Below are 21,065 nucleotides of genomic sequence, written 5' to 3'. Positions count from 1 at the left end.
TCGTAGGCACAATCGTGAATAGGATTGAACACAAAAATCGAATAAAGATAAAAGAATTTAAATCAACGTTGTTAACTTCTGTTTCAGTATAATGGGAAACGCAATTAATTGTCAAAATTATTTAAACGTGCGACAGCAGCGATAAAAATTTATGGATTGCAATTCCAGGTTTTAAACGAAATTTTATATTTATGGATTTAAATGGATTCCAGGCGAATTTTATTTTCCCAACCCTTGGATTTGGCTTGCAACAGCTGGAAAGATATACACCTGTTGTCTCAGCCTAGAATATCTCGTGCAAATCAGATCTTGTTTTGTAAAGATACAAAAGAGAAATGAAGAGGAATTTCTGATATTCTTTTTGTTTATAAAATGCTCAATGGACTTATAAATTGTTCTGATATATGAGAAAAATTCTCAGTCAATGTTCCAACATTTTCATTTAAGACGATACAGCTTTCTTTGTATACAACAACATAAAACTGCTTTTACATACCACTCAGGTATTAATAAAATGATTATTAATGTTAACAACACTTATTCTACCCTAGATTTATTCAACCAATCTCTTCATTTTATAAAACACCTACTGCATCGCACCTCTCTGTAAAAAATTTTTATTTAATTTAATTTTATTAAAAATTTGTTTATTTTTATTCTTATTCTTTTTTATTTGTATTTTTCTTTATTGCCATTAATTTTATACCACACTGTAATGCTTTTCTTGTAATTTTTCTAATGGGTTAATCCCGTATAAATAAATGAATAAATAAATAAATAAATAAATAAAAACTGTGAGTTAGATATTCTTATTATCATATTCGAAAGGAAATTCGTTTCAATAATTCCAAAAATTATTTATTCCTACTGCCATACTAAACAAGTACAGCTGCAGTCGAGTACAGTGTCGATTATAATTGTACAATGTGTAATATTAATTTTAATTATCTTCTCTCTGTACAAAATTTTTATTTAATTTAATTTTATTAAAAATTTGTTTATTTTTATTCTTATTCTTTCTTATTTTTATTTTTCTTTGTTGCTATTAATTTTATACCACACTGTAATGCTTTTCTTGTAATTTTTCTAATGGGTTAATCCCGTATAAATAAATGAATAAATAAATAAATAAATAAATAAAAACTGTGAGTTAGATATTCTTATTATCATATTCGAAAGGAAATTCGTTTCAATAATTCCAAAAATTATTTATTCCTACTGCCATACTAAACAAGTACAGCTGCAGTCGAGTACAGTGTCGATTGTAATTCTACAATGTGTAATATTAATTTTAATTATCTTGTTTTTATTAGATTTCTTCTCTACAATTTCGTCACGCGTTTAGGTTCCCTCGTCACTCTATTTTCCCGACTTTGGGTCATCTTTGTGTGTTTTTCCCTTTTTTTCAAACGGGTCTATATGTTTTTCCACGACGACGTGATAGATGAGTCTAAGGACCCATCGGCGTAAGCTCGACGAAAGATATTAATAGCCATAGAGAGAGAGAGAGAGAGAGAGAGAGAGAGAGAGAGAGAGAGAGAGAGAGAGAAAGATCGAAATTCGTGCTCTGCATTTTATGCGAAATTCTCTCGGTCCCCTCCTCAGCCATGGTAGGAATATAGATCTTAAATCAATGCATAAGGAAGAGGTATCGATCGATGCAGGTTTAGACGCTCCATGATAGGTCCAAAGTCGAGGTATGCGAATCGATCGTGTATATTATACCTACTCGATTCTCGTATCGACCACTACAATTCAACCCGAATCTATCCCAAAGTTGTTGGATTCCACGAATATATTTCATAGAATTCGAACGTCGCCCTGTCTCGAGCTACGCCCTTTGCCTCTTCATCCCTGCGCCAATTTCTCTTTTCGTTCCCTCCTTACGTGACTCTGCTCTTTCTCCTCTGTCTATTGTGTTTTTATCGGTGTTCTCTCGTTCCTTTTATCGCTGAAATCGTATTTTCGGCATCTCCGTGATTCTTTTGCCCAATGTCCTTTTTATTACCTAAATCCTTTTCGTGCTTACGTTCATTCTTCACCTTTGTACTTGGCTCTCCTCCTTCGCGTGTCTTTTTATTTCCGTCGAGGTCTTCGCGTGCTTTATATTTCCTTACCGCCGGAATTTCTTCTTCCAACGGCATATCGAGCTTCTCCCCGTTGCTAGGAGCCCTTCGCGATGGAATTACCTCGTCGAATGTGGCAATTTTTCCGAGTCTCCATTTCATCTTTGCAGAGGATGTCGCGATGGAAAGGTGGTGGGTGGTGGTGCCCCCCTGCTGGGGCAGGTAAAGCTTCCGGGGGTGATATACACACGTTTTTACTGCTATTTTTACTATTGCGCTTTTATTGGCAGTCAAAGGGGGCTGGGTCCGCGAGGATAGCTGGGGAACCGGAAGCCAGGTCGTAAAGAAACGTCCAACACTAGCGAGGAGTTAGGTGGTGGGGTAGAAGAGATTTTGAAGAACACCCCGTTTCTCTTCTCTGCTAACGATCACTGACTGAGGGTGAACCAGAAGGGTGAACACGCACTTTTTCCACATGTACTTGGGGTGTACTTGGTGACGTTGAGGGATATTCGGATGTGTCTCGGCGGAATTCAAACCGTGGTAATTAATTGCGAGGCTCGTGAAAAAACGCGGACGCACCCAACCCTCTGTGAGTTTCGACGAGCGATACTTAACCTGGAATAGCACTGGTAAGTACCCCGGGATATTTCCGTACTCGAATCGATTATTCTTTAACAAGGTAGGTAAGTGTAGTAATAAAATTCTTATCGGAGATCCCGACTCGCGTGCATAATACACGCTAATCGCTGCAAGCTCTGCATCGGCTAATTCCGTTGAAATCCGCGTGGTAATCAACGAGTCGGCAAATAAATTAGAATAATTAACACGTCCACGAGTGATTTTCTTCGCTCTTCTACCACCGACAATCGCAGAAGCCAATTAAACGCGAGATTATAAAGATTGTAAAATTTATTTATATCGACTCGCAAGGAACTGGAAGCTGGTTAATAAATTTACGATCGAGAATGATATATTCAAATTCTCTCTGGAACTCGACCCCTTTAAAAAAGGTAGAATATCGCGTGCATCCCTGCATCGCTCGCTATGCACTACGTGCTTTAATTTAGGGCTTCGCTGTATCGTGAATCTACCATACACTCGCTTCGTGCAGTCTCGTTATATTTCTTCCACGGCTATGCTACTTCCAAGAAATATCTATCCGAGGTAAAAATGACCAAAAAATTGAACAGGGGCGTGTAACAGGGAGTACGCGAGAACAAGAGAGGGGTGGCTGTAAATCCGAATTGCAGAAGACGCGAGCCTTAATAACTTCCGGGCCAAACGATTCCCCGAAGAATCGAATGCTCTTACCGGACCCCGTTCTTCCTTCGATCCCATCTGCATGCTCGAAATCGGATCGAGGACGGGCTTCGAACAATGGAAAGTCGACTCATCTGCTCGATTTTCATCGAGGTGTTCCACTTCGAACAGAGTCGGGGACAATTATTCGTCGCTTTTATCGCTTCATAAACGATCGAAATGAATCTCGCTCGTTATTCGGCACAGATGTACATCGTCACACACTCGTACGTTTCAGCCTGTCATCGCGAGGCGATCGACATCCCCGGATCTCCGAGAGGGATGGAGAAAAAAGGCGGCGCGCGTTAATAAACGACAAAAATTAATCCCACGGCTGGGATTTACCCCGCAGGATATTCGAGATCCGAGTAGTCCACTCGACCCTTTTCCGTCAGACGTTCTCGATGGAAACAAAAGCCCACGCATCCTGTCCACCATCGCTGGGACCATATTTCTCTCGCCGTAAAATGGGTAGTTCCGAAGGAAATTCAATGAAACCGAATACGTATTTCATTATTCTCGAATAGATATACAAGGTGTCGCGTTGTGTGGCTGAAGTTCCATGAGGGTGGATCTTGGAAATGAGAAAAAAGAATTCAGATAAATATACGTCCTATACGACTTTGTTCACGAGTTTTAGCTGTGTTAGCTCTGTGTTGCAATAATCTTTGAACTCTATGGATATACTTGTATAAATTTTGCGTTAATTAATAAAGGAATTAGGACAAACGATTCGTGACAGCCATTTCATTATTGGAATAACTCATCATCGATATTACATAGTAATTTGAAATAATGTCATTCCGAATATCTTATTTCCTTGATTTAAGTAGTAAGTATACTAATTATTCTATTTACGGGATATTTAAAGATTTGTTTAATCTCATGATTGTCAAGTAAGTCAATAAAGAATTGCGTTGTATATGTAATGAAGAATCTTGCGACATAAAGTACGCCGTAAATCTTATCGCAGCATACTAAATCCACACGTGTCATACCTCACAATTAGCACACACTGCACTTCGAGCCTACAGCAAACATACCGCGTACTTTTCCGGAAGAACCTCGATTGTCTCGCTTTAAAACAGCGTAGCACGGCCTCTTTAATATGGTTTCAATTCCTTTAACTTCTTATCTTCATTTAATTTCCTCAACAACATTGGAAACGAGAAACACGAGGAGTAAGGACAGCGTGAAACGTTAAAATGAGATGGCAAGGACAACCAAGCGTTTGGAACGAGAGGAACAACGACATCGTGCCTGTGATTACTTCTTTCTGCTTTCAAAGACATAGCAACGTGGTCTCTTTAATTTCTCATTTCCAATTAATTTTCACAACGGCATTGAAAACGAGAGACACAAAGGCTAGAATACAAGGACTGCGCGAAGCTTCAAAATGGCACCAAGCACCTCAAGAATACGAGGAATACGAGAAACGACGGCGATGTACACGCAATTTCCCTTGTCCATTTGCAAAAACATCAGGACGTGGTGCGGTCTCTTTAATTTCCTCATCAACGATATTACCGAGAAACGCGAAATTTCAAAATGCCACCAGGTACTTGGAACCCCCTAAGAATCCAAGAAATAACGACGCTGTACTCGCAATTTCCTTTGTCCATTTGCAAAAACGTCACGACATATCACAGTCTCTTTAATTTCCTCATCAACGACATAACCGAGGAACGCGAAGTTTCAAAATGGCACCAGGTACCTGGAACCCCCTACGAATCCAAGAAATAACGAGGATGTACTCGCAATTTCTCGAAACCATTTTCAAAAGCGTTACAACATGCCACAGTCTCTTTAATTTCCTCATCGATGTTAAAACCGAGAAACGTGAAGTTTCCAAATGGCACCAGGTACCTGGAACCCCCTAAAAATCCAAGAAATAACGACGCTGTACTCGCAATTTCCTTTGTCCATTTGCAAAAACGTCACGCCGTGTCACAGTCTCTTTAATTTCCTCATCAACGACATAACCGAGGAACGCGAAGTTTCAAAATGGCACCAGGTACCTGGAACCCCCTACGAATCCAAGAAATAACGAGGATGTACTCGCAATTGCTCTTGTCCATTTTCAAAAACGTCGCAACGTGGCACGGTTTCCTTTATTCCTCCAATTCCTTTAATGTCCTGCTGGACGACGCAAAGCTTTAAAATGGCGACGGAAATGGCACTGGGCATATGGAACGCGCGTGAAACAAGAAACAACGTGCTCGCGGTAGCTTCAGTCTGCTTTCATCGAAGCTCGACGAGACAGGGAAGCTGGTCAAAGGTATCGAACCGAAGGCTGGCGACAAAGTTTTCCATTGTTATCGCAGCTGCCGTTGCCGCTTCCTTTTACGTGCACGCGCGGCAGACCCGCGTCTTTCCAACCAATAGTAATTCGCGTTTTTCATACGCCCACGCCTGTACTCTGGCCACATAATGCTCGTGTTGTTTCCTCCTTTCACTCGACCCGTTGTTTTCGCGTCGCGGAACACGCGACTTTTCCTCTTCGACGTGCACGTCCAGCCCTCGTCCCGGTCGCTTCTGCCTCGGTAAACATCGTGCACGAGCAGTCTTCCTCGAACGATTAACCTGTTATTCGGCGCCTTTGTCTCTCCTCTCTTACCTGTCACGCGAATTGCCTCATACGAGCGCCCGCTCGGGGGATGTTCGGGAGTCAGAGGCGAGCGGACTAAGGGTGGCAAGGGTGTCGGGCTACCTATGTTTAAGGTTAGGTCGAACGTGGTTATTCGAGGAACGAGTGTGGTTTGGGGTTTCATCGGAGACACGTTCCTTTGTTGGGAGTTCCAGGTGTCCCGTGAATTACCTGGAAGCCCCGTTGGCCGACTTGGTTAATGACTGTCGAATAAATAATGAGTTTCAGGGGAGTGGAGCGGAGCTGCTAAGTCTGGCGATTAGTAGAAGATGCTAGAACAGTTATACGTTCCCAAATTTGCATAAAGTCAGGGTAAGGGGCAAAGTTCCGCGCGAGTTGGAGTTTCGGGACTTTATCGCGTTGCGTGGCAAGGATACGGAGGATTCTATTTTAAAGGGATGCCTGCGGCCGAGGAATTATTTACGGCGCGCCCCATTTATTCTCGCAGTTTCGCCTCGAGTGGAACTCGGTGAAGGTGGCCGTCCCTGTGCCGTTCAGTCAACCGGGATGGCCAATTTACAATGGTCTCTGCCTCGTGAAAAATGCATCTGATCGAAATAACTTCTCCAGGCTGCACTCGCGACTCGATAAAAATGTCCGAGCGCTAAGTACCTCGATGGACGTCTTTTTGCCCGAAGGAAATCTAGCTTCCGCGAGAGGAATGGTTCGGCTAAATGCGGAGAAAAATGAAGCCATTTTCCTGAATCGTCAGCTCGTGGCATATTGTCTAAAAAGTTTCATCCTTTTCACGATACAGCCACGTATATATCCTCTCCGCGACTTCTTTCTTCTTCGAAGAAGTTATTAAAGGCGTGTTTTCACAGGGCGTTGCGAAAGCTGCACGAGTCCGCTGAAAAGCCGTATTTAAACCGAGAAAACGGAACACTCCGAGCTGAGTTTTAAAAGAAGTTCCAGTCTCGAATAATTATAACGTAACTCAAATAAACATGGCGCAAAGGAACATCCGAAAAATATTCCAACTCGAGAAAAATTCCAACTCTCCACCACTGAAAGAAAGAAAAACCCCCTCCGCGAAAGTTCAACCCTCGTTTGATTTCTCCTCCTGAGAGACTCGATGTGGCTCGGACCTCGAAACTCGACCGAACCCAGGAATAGTTCCCGCTGTTCGTACGTCCTTCCTGCAAGAGCGAGAACGCGATATTGTAAAATCGCCTTGAATTGAAACTATCGCTGCGATTTGGCGTCCAAGTTCCGGTTGTTTTTCATCCCCTAATTCGCGAACTAATGCCGAAATGGATGGTCGGCGGTGGCGAGCGAGCGAGACGCGTGTCGAGGGTAAAAAGCACGAGACACGTTGGTGTCCGATCAATCAAGAAACCGAGCGGTCGTTCTCGCCGGCAGTCGGAATTGCGGTCGGTGAGCGAGGAACACAAAGGCGGGCACGAGTCGCAGGATCGATAACGCCTTTACAACGCTACCGGACGTACGTGGAACGAGGCGTAGAGCGCGATGACCAACGGCGTAGAGCAGAGCCGCGTGTCCCTCGGCGAAAGCTAAGCCGTAGTCTCTACCCTAGGGAGCAGGGAGAGGGGCAGGAGGCTCGACGGGTGTAGTTTACCAACAGAAACTATAGAGAGGGAGGGAGCGAGAGAGGGAGACACGAAGCGTTGAGAACCACTGGCTTCTACCTGGCCGTTAATAGGAGAGCGGAGAGCACGGAATGTCCTCGTAAAAGCGAGCGAGAGGGACGGCGAGATTGAAGGGGATAGACAAAGAGGACACGGATGGTGGGTTGTGTTTAAAGAAGGACACTCGATATAGGAGGCATTGTACCCGGTTACCGTCAGCCGTTCCAGGTGCTGGAGGGCAGTCGGCTCTCGCCACGGGACGGGCATATACGCTTGCATTTCCTTCTCCGTGGCAACGGAAAAAATCATCGCGCTGCTCGTTGCAGGCCGCGTGTTTGGAGGAGTAGGGAAAAGACAGTGGAAGAGCGACGGTTTCTTGGCGTGCTTCTGTAGCTAGCTAACGCGACGGGCCGATCGTCCCCGTCACTGTAACCGTCACCGTCGTCGTAGTCGTCGTGGTCGTCGTGGTCGTGGTCGCGGTCGTGGTGTGTCTGCAGCGGGACGCACAGCCGGCGAAACGCGCGCGAGTGGGAGAGAATCGGCGGCGGCGGGAAAGAGGTAGAGAGAGAGCGAAAGGCCGGGGAAGAAAGAGAGCCGGGAGCGAAAGAGAAAGAAAGAAAGGAAAAGAAGGAGGGAAGAAGCGACAGGGACGGCTGTGGATCGTGTGCCGCTCTGCAGTGCGACATTCGACGACAACACACGCTCGCTGCTTCCCGTCCTTCTAGCGCACACCGAGTGCTAATCAACTTTCGTACACACGCTCCTCGAGTCTCCGCTACGCCGTGCACTCGTCGTCGTCTACGAACACGCCGTTCTCTTTGTTCTCGCGACTCCTTCGACCTCCACGCTTCGCAGCCTCGGTCGATCCACGCTGGACGCTTGTCGATACGGCCACCGATCGCTCGTGTCGCGACGTGCACGTACGCTCGTATACATACACGCGAGTACACAGAGGCGAGAAAGTTGTGTGACTATAGAAGAAGACTCGAGGGGAACGTTCCGTAAGGGCCCGTTTCTAACGACTTTCGGCTCGGATCGAAACGATAGCGACACTCGTGTATACACGTGTATGTACGTGTATATACGTATACAGTTGGTTCGCGGAGACTAGTCGCGCGAGCTAGCCAGTGTGCACAAGTGAATCGAACGCCGAGGAATTCGAGGATTTCTGCGGGAAGAAAGAGAAGGCAGTCGACGAACGTGTTGCCAGTTGCCCGCGCGCCGTAGTATCTGTCGGATTGTAAACAGAGAGCGTGGACGAGTGGCGAAAGGAAAGACACTCGTTCCCGTTTTCGACACCGCTTTATCGTCGACCGTTGCGACCGGCGGGCCCTCTGGGAAGGAAAACACGGTCCGGCTGGCGGCGAGTGCAGTGTCCGCGAGCGTCGAGGCGTCAACAGAGGATGTGCAGGAGGTCGGCCTGGTGAAGCAGCCTGGTCGATGTCTTCCGGGCGACGGTCGCGTCACGGACGGGATGCGAGACGAGCCACGTGAATGTTGTACGCCGTTCAACCTTCCTTTCCGCCAGGCGAATTATTCTGGACTGGCATGGAGCCCGTGAAAGCCAAGTAAGCGTATAGATATATACGGCAGCGTTCCCGACGCATTTTTCCAACCGCATTACACGCGAATCGTCCCCGCCATTTTTTGAAATCGCGTCTCCGCTATTATACCGTGCGTGCGAGTGAAGAATATAATCGTCCAGCGATTCGTTGAGCGACGTTGTTTTTACGATACCGGTTCTAATTATCCACTCGATTATCCGCAATATTCGATTAACCGGTGCTTTACCCTGACTTATTCGACAACTGTTTATATTATCGAATTATATTTCGCACCCAACGAAGTCACGATTTTACGTACTTAATAGCGACAGGAGTTAATTGTTTAATTCCGATGTAATCGTGATTTCGATTCTCTGCTAGTTAGTTTTAATTATGGTTTAAGAGCCTACATTGCATTCTCTAATTCCGCCATTTGTTTTCGACCGTGCACAGATTGCAGTGGAGGCTACAGCTGCACGAATGACTTAAATTGAAGCCATATTCCAATATTTTATTTCTATTAACGAACCGCGGTAGTGCATTGTCCCCGATTGTGTTTTGAATTGTATGCCTCGTTTCTGTTATTTTATGGTCTGCAATTCAGGAAGGTCCCATTGCACGATCCGATGAACCGATATTACCATGGATGTGCAAAATTTTGGGGGCAAATTTATCCAATTACCTGTTATTATTATCCTATTATTATAATCCCGAGCATAACGAGCAATCGGAATTCTATTATACCTCGATGGAATCATCGCTTCTTATTTTTCGTAAAAAGACAGTCAACGATTCCCAGAACGACTACCTCCCTCGTTAGTAGACGCACGCTGGGACCGTGTCTACTATCGAGGTATTATACTCCACGTACACGCACACACGCGGTCGCCGAAGGAAATTTCCCAGAGCTTGAGAAATTTGTTCGATGCACACGCGGCTCTTGTCTACACGCCTTTGATCTCTGTTGTTTCGTTATATATTAAATTTCCTCGATGCCTCGGCCATGTTCCGATTCTCCATAACTAACTTACGCGCAGACGTTGTTCGAGTTTGCGTGCTTTTGGGACTGCAGCTGGGACGAGCTGCACCGTAGAAAGCCCAGTTTTCGTTCGTGTACTTTTCGTTGGACAATAGGCTATACTGTGTGCGATATTTGCTATACTTTTTTAATATATCGTACGTTGATACTGTCAGTTTTGGTTTTAACGTTTAGTCGAGGTATAGCACATTTTCTTGAAATATAATTGGAATTGGAATTCGTAATAGTTACAATTCTTGAAGTATAACTTTTTCGAATATTTATTCCTTTTAATAATTAATCCTTTGCACTCGAGAGGCGACCCTTAGTCGTTAATGACAAAGAGGAGCTCGTATAAATAAAAATTTTGTAAGAACTAAAATAATCAAAACTAATTAATTAGCATTTATGATTACTATGATTACTATAATTAGATACGCGCTACTAGTCCCAGTGCACAATTTATCCCTTATGAGATTCACATCAAGCAACTCGAATAGGTGTATTACATCTTTAAAATTTCGCCTGGTTTATTTACGTCCATATTTCATCAGTTTATCGTTATACCGAACTTACAACGATATTCCAAACTAAGTTTCCCTCCCGGAGCTTTAAGGATCATATTATACTATATTTCTTCCGTTTGAAAAATCACAGTCCGACGTACTTTTAGGATCGTTCTAGACCCGACAAACTTATTTTCAATGAGATTTTCCACCTCGCGAGCCCGGCTCTTCGAATCTCGTTTCCGTTCTTCTCAAACGAGTTTACTTTTCCCACTCCAATTTTCCTCTTCCACCGTGGCGATACCTGTTTATCGCGAATTTATCCTTTATCGTCGCCCTCCTGCGAGGCACGATCGGTTTCCTCCGCGAGAACCTTCGGAGAAAAATGGCGCCAAACTCTTCTTCGAGATCTCTATTTTAAACGAGTCTTCAGGATTGTGTAGGATTCTGGAAATGATGGGACCCGTCGAGATGCCGAAAATTTTGAGGAATACTGTTTTAAATACTAATTAAACGACGTGTATGATTTTTCAAAATAATCGATATCTAAGTAATTGTCAGGAATTGTCAAAATTGTCAGGAATATCGAGGATTTTTAAATCTTGAAAATAGGAAGGGACAAAATGCCAAAAATTTTTAGGAATACTGTTTTAAATACTAAATGTGTGATTTTTCAAAACGGATGAAGGCATAGAAATTTTAAAAACTTTCTTGAATCTCGAAGATTTCTGGGTCCTGATCGAGACGAGAGAAGATACTGAAAATTTTGAAGAATACTGTTTTAAATACTAATTAAACGACGTGTATGATTTTTCAAAATAATCGATATTCAGGCAATTCTCAAAATTGTCAGGAATATCGAGGATTTTTAAATCCTGAAAGTAGAGAGGGACAAAATACCGAAAATTTTTAGCAATACTGTTTTAAATACTAATTAAGCGACGTGTGTAATTTTTCAAAACGTATGATGAAGGCATAGAAATTTTAAAAACTTTCGGAATCTCAAAGATTTCTGGATCCTGATCGAGACGAGAGAAGATGCCGAAAATTTTGAGGAATACTGTTTTAAATACTAATTAAACGACGTGTATGATTTTTCAAAATAATCGATATTCAGTCAATTTTCAAAATTGTCAGGAATATCGAGGATTTCTAAATCTTGAAAATAGGAAGGGACAAAATGCCGAAAATTTTTAGGAATATTATTTCAAATACTAAATGTGTGATTTTTCAAAACGGATGAAGGCACAGAAATTTTAAAAACTTTCTTGAATCTCGAAGATTTCTGGATCCTGATCGAGACGAGAGAAGATGTCGAAAATTTTGGGGCTGTTCTAAATATTAATTATAAGTCTATGATTTTTCAAAATAAACGATATTCGACCAAATCTCGAGGATTTCGGTACCCCGCACCCCCCTTCGATTTTCCAAATCCATTCCTCTCGCGAAAAATGCTTCTATCCAATCTCCAAATTCGTTTCTATCATTGTTGACGCAGCTTTGCCGTTTTCACCCCCGGCCAACCGCGAAGCGTTATGAATGGCGTCGAGTTTATCAACAACACTCGCGGGGAAACATCGCTTTTTCATTACGCCGAGATTCGTAAATATTTCGCGACGCGTTTCGTGCCCCCGTGTGCGTTGCCTATCGATTGATTGGAATTCGGGAATCCGGCCAGAATGTTGCCATTTTCCGCGCGATGTGGCACGGGAAAGTCAATCAGGAACGAACTGTGTGCAAACAGAAGGGAGGAAATGGGAAAAATAATGGCCGTTATTCGGTGTTTTGTCTCTGCTGGAGTTACACCCTTCTCGCGTAAAGCCTGTATCACGCTTGAGTTAATTATTTCTTTGCTCGTGCCGAAGGGTGCATACCTTTAAGATGCTGTTCGACGCGTTGACTGGCGCCACCAGAGGGTTGTAATAAAATTTCCATTACCTTATATTTAATTCCAGTACCCTGTATCGAAGCTTCTCATTTTCCGACTATGGCCCCTTTCTGCACATCGATATTTTATTACATATTTCTTAGATATTCGTATAAATTAATTTATTAATATATATAAATACCTGGTACTCAAAGAATAAATTTATAACCGTTCGGGTTAGGAATTATTGTTATTATTATTTTATTCGTAAACGGACCGTAGTCCATCAACCCTTTGCATTCGTATTTATATTTGAGAAGGCTACCAATCGACTCGGAATTTTTCATATTCGATCAAAGTGAAAACATTTTCATGGGAAGATATTACGATTTAACTTGTCGGTTTTGGTCGAGAAAAAATTAGAAACATATACGAATTTAATATATTTATAATAATGAAATATAGGATGACGATTATATGATGACATACGAGTTAATGGCAAAGGGTTAACATAATATTTCACATATAAAAGAAAAGCAAGCAAATTATACATAATAAGGGGCGTGCTTATAAATGCTATGTTCAGGAGGAATAGCTTTAATCGATAATCATCCACAATTGTGTTTCGAAAGTTTGTAAAGACCCATAAAAAAATCAATGCGATTATAAAGAGTGTTCGAATCAATAACAATACGATAAATTGGATTAATTAATCCATATGTAGATCTGGACATATGTATATGAAAACCTGCTCTTGATCTCAATACACGTTATAGCACATAGAAATTAATTTGCATAAGGAGAGAGGACCAATCAATGCGATTATTAATTTAATTAAAGATAAAATTGTGGTCAGCTATTCTTCGTGCAGACAATGCTTCCAGGTTGACAGTATTTAATATTGTGGAGTAATCATGATCAAAAATTGATATTGGAATATTCAGCTTATATGCACGAAACCTGAGAAATATATGCTGCACTCTCTTGATCATGATTACGTGATTAAAGCTTATTACAAATTATTAAAAAAGATGAACAATCTTTTCCATTTTCAAATGCAAATACCATTTTGATATACATCTACAATCAAATATTATTAGATTCTTTAACACTAGATTTACGAAACCCGTCAATTTGAGGGATGGGTTGCTCCAATTATACGACAGTAACAAATTTAGTTAACTTATATTAATTATATTAAGACTGTTAATATTGTAATTATTTTTAAATTAAACTAATCGTTAAAGAAAGAAAGGACACGTGGTTTCCTTTACCTGCAAATTTGACAGGTGTCCATAGAAATAGGTATACAGTAAGTGTCCGTAAACCCAGTGTTAAAATTCCATATTTTCTTTAAACAAACCTTGGCACCCAGGACAAGCTCTAAATTTTTCTGGTAATGAACGAAACACGACCATGATGACTTCGTTGACATAGCAAGCCTAGGTCAAGGGTGGCCACCGTGATAACAACGCGTGTCGAGGAATTTTCGGAAGAATTTTTCTCGTCACCATAACACGTGTCACGAAACGAGGTGGAAATCCGCGATAAAGGTTATCGGATGCGCCATTTCGCTGCTTGTGATCCTTGCGGAAGGTCAGGCAGCGGAGGTAAAAATCCCGGATCTATCCGGGACAGATCCAGCACGAATTCGTGCTACCCGTGGGTACGAAATAAAGGCAATTGGCTAGGGTGGTGGGAGATATCGCTTGTGCAATTAACTCGCGTGCGAATCTGGTTTAATAAGGTTAGGGAGGCAACGCGATGGTTATCTCCGCGTTTGCATTTTGCGGCATGAAAATATCATCAACGCAAATACGATATCGAAATGCGATCACTTGTCCTAGCAGCAGGCGTATGTGATCGATGTAAAATACACACATGGGCGCGTGAATTGGGCTGAATAGATTTGCCGGTGACAGTGCTCGTCTGATTATGTGTTTATACCCCAAACGAGATAGATTCGAAGAACGTGTAACCACGTCGAATTTCACGGAGACTGAAAACGCGTAACCACGTCGAAAACGTGACAATTTTCCAAATTCCTGCCATTCCTCGCGTTCCTTTTTCCGTGAAACTTTCATTATAAAATTCCATCTGCGTTCGAATCTGACCGCAAAAGTTATGTTTGATAGATTTAGGTCCTAGTGGAATTTCACAAATTTTAATCTCTTCAGGGGCGAATTTTTTTCAAGTTGCAATGATTTCAAAGCAGAATAAATCGTTATTACCTGTGATATTTGATGAGATTTTTATTTTCGAAGAATTTTATGCAATATGGTTCTCCAATTGATTCTAATTTTCTTTTCATTTATGATAATCGTAATTTAAAAAGTATTAAATGTACATATATTTGTTAGTATCCCTGAAGAGGTTAAAGTCTTCTGTCTGTTTATTTAATAGTTAACTATGTTTTAAAAGGATACGTAGATTTGGGAAATTTTTGAATGAGTATCTCACAAGCACAACGAATAGAATTTTCTAATTATCTTCGGAATAATTAGAATTAACCCCCTGTGGGTTGTATGATCAATGTTAGGTTGAATTGGCCTAATTTTTGCTAGGTCTATATCTATATCGCGAAGCATAGCAGAGGTATTCCAAAGATAATACCTTTGGCTCAATATTAACCTTCTTTAAACCCTTGTACTATGATTTAATTTCGAAAAATGATTGAAATATTGGAAAAGTATTAAACCTCTGTTCCATTCTCGCTAAAATTATCAAAGAATTTTTATAATTTCTTCAAACCGTAAAATTTAATTTTGATCATTGCAGTGTAATAAAATTAATTAATAAAATTAAATTTGATGGATAATCTTTGAAGAAGGGTGCTCGAGGGGCACTGGAAATAGAGCCTTCCATTAGCTGGTTTCGATTCGCCATTTTCCAATTGAAACAGTCCGATTTTCTTTGCGATTCGATTATCGTGTACAGGGCAGAGGTTCGATTTCGTAAACATCGGTGGATGAACGACAATGGACGTCACTAACGCTGTACAAAGGGACCAGGTCCCACGTACGTTTATCCACCCTGGCCCGAGTAACAATCGCGTGGTTAGGAGACATAAAAGCGTCGGTTGAAAAAGCACTTTCAATGCGATCCATTATTTCGAGCCTCGTCCCCTTTTATCCGACTCGTTCGCGTCCTCTGCCATCGCTCTTAACCCTCGAACCCGGAAGCCCTCGGGTCTGCTCGAGGAGCCGAGCTTCCTCGTCGCGGAAACCGCGAGCAAAGACGTCGAGACGCCAAGTCCGCGTGACGACGATCCTTAACGGTGGAAATTGAAGCGGGGCACTTGAACATCGGTAACAATTGGGTCGCTTAAATTAAGGCGGTCAACGCGCGGATGTTCGCTACCATCTTGGCCTGTTCTCGTGGAAATTAGGCTGCGACGAGGCGTGCTGCTTTTCGCCGATGTTCTGCGTCCAGGCAATCCGTTTTAGGAATTTATTTTAGAATTTTGTGCGAGTTCCTTTTAGAATTCCATAGCAATTTCTGTCTCAGTTCTGTTTTACACCATAGGAATTTCTGTCTCAGTTCTGTTTTACACCATAGGAATTTCTGTCTCAGTTCTGTTTTACACTATGAGAATTTTTGCCTCTGTTCTGTTTTACACCACAGGAATTTCTGTCTCTGTTCTGTTTTACACCATAGAAATTCCCGTTCTTTGTCCCTGTCCCTGTTCTGTTTTACACCATAGCAACTCATGTACCTGTTCCGTTTTATACCATAGGAACTTTTGGCCCTGTTCCATTTTACGCCATAGAAACCCTTGTCCCTGTTCCATTTTACAGCATAGCAACTATTGTCCCTATTCCGTTTTACAACATAAGAATTTCTGTCCCTGTTCCATTTTACACCATAGGAATTCCTGTCCCTGTTCCGTTTTACACCATAGGAATTTTTGTCCCTGTCCCATTTTACATCATAGGAATTCCTGTCTTTGTTCTACTTTACAGCATTAGGAATTCCTGACCCTGTTCCATTTTGCACCTCAGGAACTCCTGTGCTTGTTCCGTTTCACACCATAGGAATTTTTGTCTCTATTCCATTTTACACCATAGGAATTTTTGTCTCTATTCCATTTTACACCATAGGAACATCTGTCTCTGTCCCATTTTACACCATAGGAATTCCTGGCCCTGTTCTGTTTTACAGCATTAGGAATTCCTGACCCTGTTCCTGTTCCATTTTACACCATAAGAACTACTGCTCCTGTTCCATTTTACACCATAGGAATTTCTGTCCGGTTTCATTTTACACCATGAGAATTTCCCTTCTCTATTTTACACGATAGAAATTTCCCTGTTCCATTTTACAGTCTCGAACGCTATTGAAAGATACGTAAAACGAGAAACGTTTACCCATAAATTAAAACAGAAATAACAAGCACCTAATACAAAGAATGGAAAAACCCTAGACAGAGTTTGTTGGATTTTCACAGGATTTTTGTATATATATATATCGACATGCTTTACTTCGTAGTGGTTAATAGCTCTCTGCTTTGCATGATTTACTACATGTGGTTTCATACATTCTTAGCGAACATTGTAGAAGTATGTGCCTAGTACTAGGCAGTCACAGATGTAGCCTAACTGTTAACGCTGTAACTACCAATACAGTGAAACAGACTGGTCTCAGAATTTTTCTTTTTGCAATTACTAGAAACATATGCCTGCTTTAAAAAAATGAAATTAATATCAACTATACCACTAGAATCACTATCATCTATGTCTCCTATGTCTAGGTACCCGTTAAAGATCAGTAGTTCTAGCGTTAACGAGTAAATCAACTAAATCCTTCATTATCTACACCTTTAGGCACCTATCTTATATACATATATACAGCAAAATTAACGCGAAGTAAGTTATAATTAAAAGAAAAAGAAAAATAATTTCTGTTTCTATGGAGGAGAGTTTACTACCAGGTCGATAAGATCTACGTTCCTGTGCTATGGACACTCCTCGCCCACGGCGCCATTTCCCGCGCGGATCTGAGTGGAAGATTTCAAAATGGTGGGAAAATAACGTTGTAAAAATAATAGCATAACATATGCCTGATTTTCACCCGAGGAAATTTGTTTTCCGCTAATGGAACCATTTTTCGAAACGACACCTTTTCAGAGATATAACGCAAAATATACTTTGCATCGGTAAAATTCGTTTTTCGCAAACGGAAAACACGTATTTTATACACGTGACATTCTTTTATTTATTCTTTTAATTATTCAGTCGAACTGAATAATTATCTTTTCAAATTTCCGTGGCGTATCGACGTGCCTCAGCACGCTAGTTGGAAACTGATTTAAATTACATACACGCGCTTTGTTTCGAATTGTTACACATTTCGCGTTTGGAAAAGTTAATAAATTAGTTTCCACGCGATTCCATATAAATTCGACCTGGCATTCTATTTTATGCCACCGGGAAAATATGGTCCCGTCCATGTTATTGTACCACGAGCGAACGTGATTCGAATTAATTAATAAATTAATTCCCTTTTTATCGATTTTTTATTTAAACATATACATTCGTGATTGTCGTAGCGTGAAAAGACTGTGGGCCACTATACGCGATACACCCCTGCGAAACATCGAGTGATTTCAACCTCTTTGTATTCTTTTCATCCATTTCATCTGGACGTGACATACCGCGTGGAAAAATCGGGGATGAAAGCGAGGTGGTTAATGGGGCTGCAAGCATCCCATGTTTTTCACAAATTTCCATTCGCTGCACCATTAGTCGAATACCGTGTTTAATAAACGTCAACAAACACGCGAGTTATCTCGTTAAAAGCGTCGCATAAACGACACGCGTTTGTTATTTTTCTCGCTAATGCGAAAGAATTAATATTCCATTCGTGGCACGCACTCGGGAAATAATTTTCACGTAGGTTCATTTGGTCAATGGAGCTTCGAGTCGCGAAAACTCGTGAAAATTTTCCGGGCTCTCCGACTATACGAATGTTGAACGTCATCTTGTTTCAGAGGCTTCTATTTCGGAGTTTATTTCATTATTTGCTACAAGAATCTTAGATTTTTGCGAAGAATTATTACGAGAATTGACGAAACGAGGAAATAGAATCTAAACGGTCCCGTGATCGATTTTGTGAAGACACTGGTAAGTGGATGCCCAGTGTCGACTTTTAGAAGGTTTACACAAGGATCCTTGCTATAAGGCTTGTAATTTCTCGAGTGAAATCACAGTGTTTATTATAACGTGCAAGGAAGTAAGCATACAGAGTTTAGTATAGTATAGTAACAGATATATAGAGTTTAACCCTTTACACTCGAGAGGCGACCCTCAGACACCATTTAACCCTTGTTTTTGACGTTCAAATAAAAATTTTTAATTGTTTAATGGGGCACTGTTTATTTCAAAGTATTTTCTAATTAGTGGCTATACTCAAAATGCACTAACTGGCAATTTTCATTCAATGTTGTTCAATGCAGTTCAAGTAGTTCAAGCGCTCCGGTCATATGACCACTGCGGCGTCGCAGGAGAAAACTTGGTCGGTTATATATGACCAACGTGGCAGTCAAAGTGTTAATCAGATTCTAAAGATACGTAGAATTGTCTGGGATCCATCCATCGCTAAATATCGTCAAGCAAGACCTACCTCGCGATGCTAAACTGTAAAAAATTATGGGAAAGAAGAGGAACAAGCTAAACTTACTTGGCTTGAACTAAAAGAATATATATATTTGTATAAAGTGATATGGCAGCGAGATCTGTCAAGGTTCTGACTGTCACGTTCCCAACGCAGCTGCAAAAGAGGGAAAGATTTAACCCTTTGCACTCGACCCCTAGTCGCCATTTAATTAAATTCTAAAGATCACTGTTAATTAATACATTAACCCTTTGCACTCGGCGATCTTTTCGTTGCAGGAAAATAGTAATTCGAAGACTTTCTGCCATAAAGTCTAGGATATTTTTAAAACGGTAAATAAGAAATCGTATGCAAATTAATAAGTAGAATTATTTTATTTCGACATTCCACGCATCGTTGGCTAATTTTAAATTTGGTATATTAATTAACACCGATCTTTAGAATCTGATTAAATGGTGACTGAGAGTCACCTCTCGAGTGCAAAGGGTTAAATTTAAAATGACTCAACGATGCGTAAAATATCGAAGCAAAATAATTCTACGACTTAATTTGCATACGATTTCTTATTTACCGTTTGAAAAATATCGTTCACATTATGGCAGAAAATCTTCGAATTATTATTTTTCTGTATATCGAAAAAGTCGTCGAGTGCAAAGGGTTCGAATGAAAACCCTCATCGCCGTTGCATTTCAACATACGCGAATAGCCTTATACCATCCACGGGTCTTTCCCGACCTGGAAGAAGCAACAGATTTCGAAATCCATTCAGACCCCTGTCTCCGTCTCTGCAACAGCAATACCATTCTCGATAAATTTTCTATCAGGCAAAAGACAGGAAACATTCGACCATATGTACGACTCGCTTTTCCACTTATTACCCTCCTCCATTTTACATCGCGGATGGGGCTGTTTACCCGTTAACATCCTTCGAAGAGTAACGTTGCAGCAACCGGAGCAACCGCTCTGCTCTCTCGGATGCTTCCACTCGCTGCAAGGAACGTGAAAAGAATGAGATAAAAATTGGAACGAGGGTGGAAGATGAATAATTTACGGAACAAAGTGCAGAGCGAACAAACGAACCAAGTAACTAAATGATGCATCAGGAGGAAAAGGGACGCTGGCAGGAAGAAGCGACACGGAACGGCTGAGGAACGTTCCGCGCTGGTAACCAAGCGCATTGTTGCTTTCGTTGCTTCCGATTTCCGCAACCGGTTCGCGATTGTCCGCTTCTTCAGGGGTCCTCCGGTCTAGCGACGCGAAAAGAAGCGCTTCTTCCGTAATTTCTCCAGGATATTCCAGCGTTCTAGCAAGTTCGTAACTCGATAGAGGGCAAACGTAAATTTCTTTGCAGCAGAGTTGTCGCGTGGATTTTCGTATCGATTTGTATCGACTTATTGTTTGTCTCCCTCGTGTTCAGATGAGATGCAACCCTCGTGTATAATCTTTATTCCTTTTATCTTCCAACGCAGTTTTTCCTGTTTCTCGACGCATATTTCGAGGGTATTCCAAATTTTTCGTCGATGAAAATTGTAACGTGGAAGTCATCGAAATATACGTACAAAGGGGTTTTAAAAAATAAGCCTGGCATGTTGACACTATTGTGATTATTGGCTCTCCTATTTATTTCGGATAGACAAATTGACAGTGGATCTGTCAATGTCCAAATGGTGGTTTTTGAATTTTTAATTAAATATTTTCATTTAACGTTGTCACTTTGGTCACCTGTCTTTGCGATTTTTGTTTTAATCTAGGCATACTCAATTTTTCGATATTTCTTCGTGTTCCTCCGGTCATGTTAGGTTTATCATTAACTAGTATTCTGTTTAATAAGGATACAGTCATACTTGAAGCAAGAAGATGCGAAAAATCTGCAGGTTTAAGAAAATGACAGTATTTTAAAACCGGAGACTCTTT

General features: G+C 41.3%; 1 protein-coding gene across 1 annotated transcript in view; it reads left to right on the top strand.

Annotated features, from left to right (window-relative positions):
• Window positions 1–8,987: 8,987 nt before the first annotated feature.
• Window positions 8,988–21,065, top strand: part of LOC108546507 (protein Star) — a 28,792-nt gene continuing 16,714 nt past the window's right edge. Inside the window, exon 1 of the mRNA XM_017898596.1 lies at window positions 8,988–9,172. Within this exon, the coding sequence (XP_017754085.1) occupies window positions 9,099–9,172 (74 nt within the window). The 5' untranslated portion in view covers window positions 8,988–9,098. The remainder of the gene's footprint in view (window positions 9,173–21,065) is intronic.

Source organism: Eufriesea mexicana, unplaced genomic scaffold (assembly GCF_001483705.2).
Source record: "Eufriesea mexicana isolate 0111107269 unplaced genomic scaffold, ASM148370v2 scaffold654, whole genome shotgun sequence".
Classification (NCBI taxonomy): Eukaryota; Metazoa; Arthropoda; class Insecta; order Hymenoptera; family Apidae; genus Eufriesea; species Eufriesea mexicana.
This window is presented reverse-complemented; position numbering and strand designations above follow the sequence as displayed.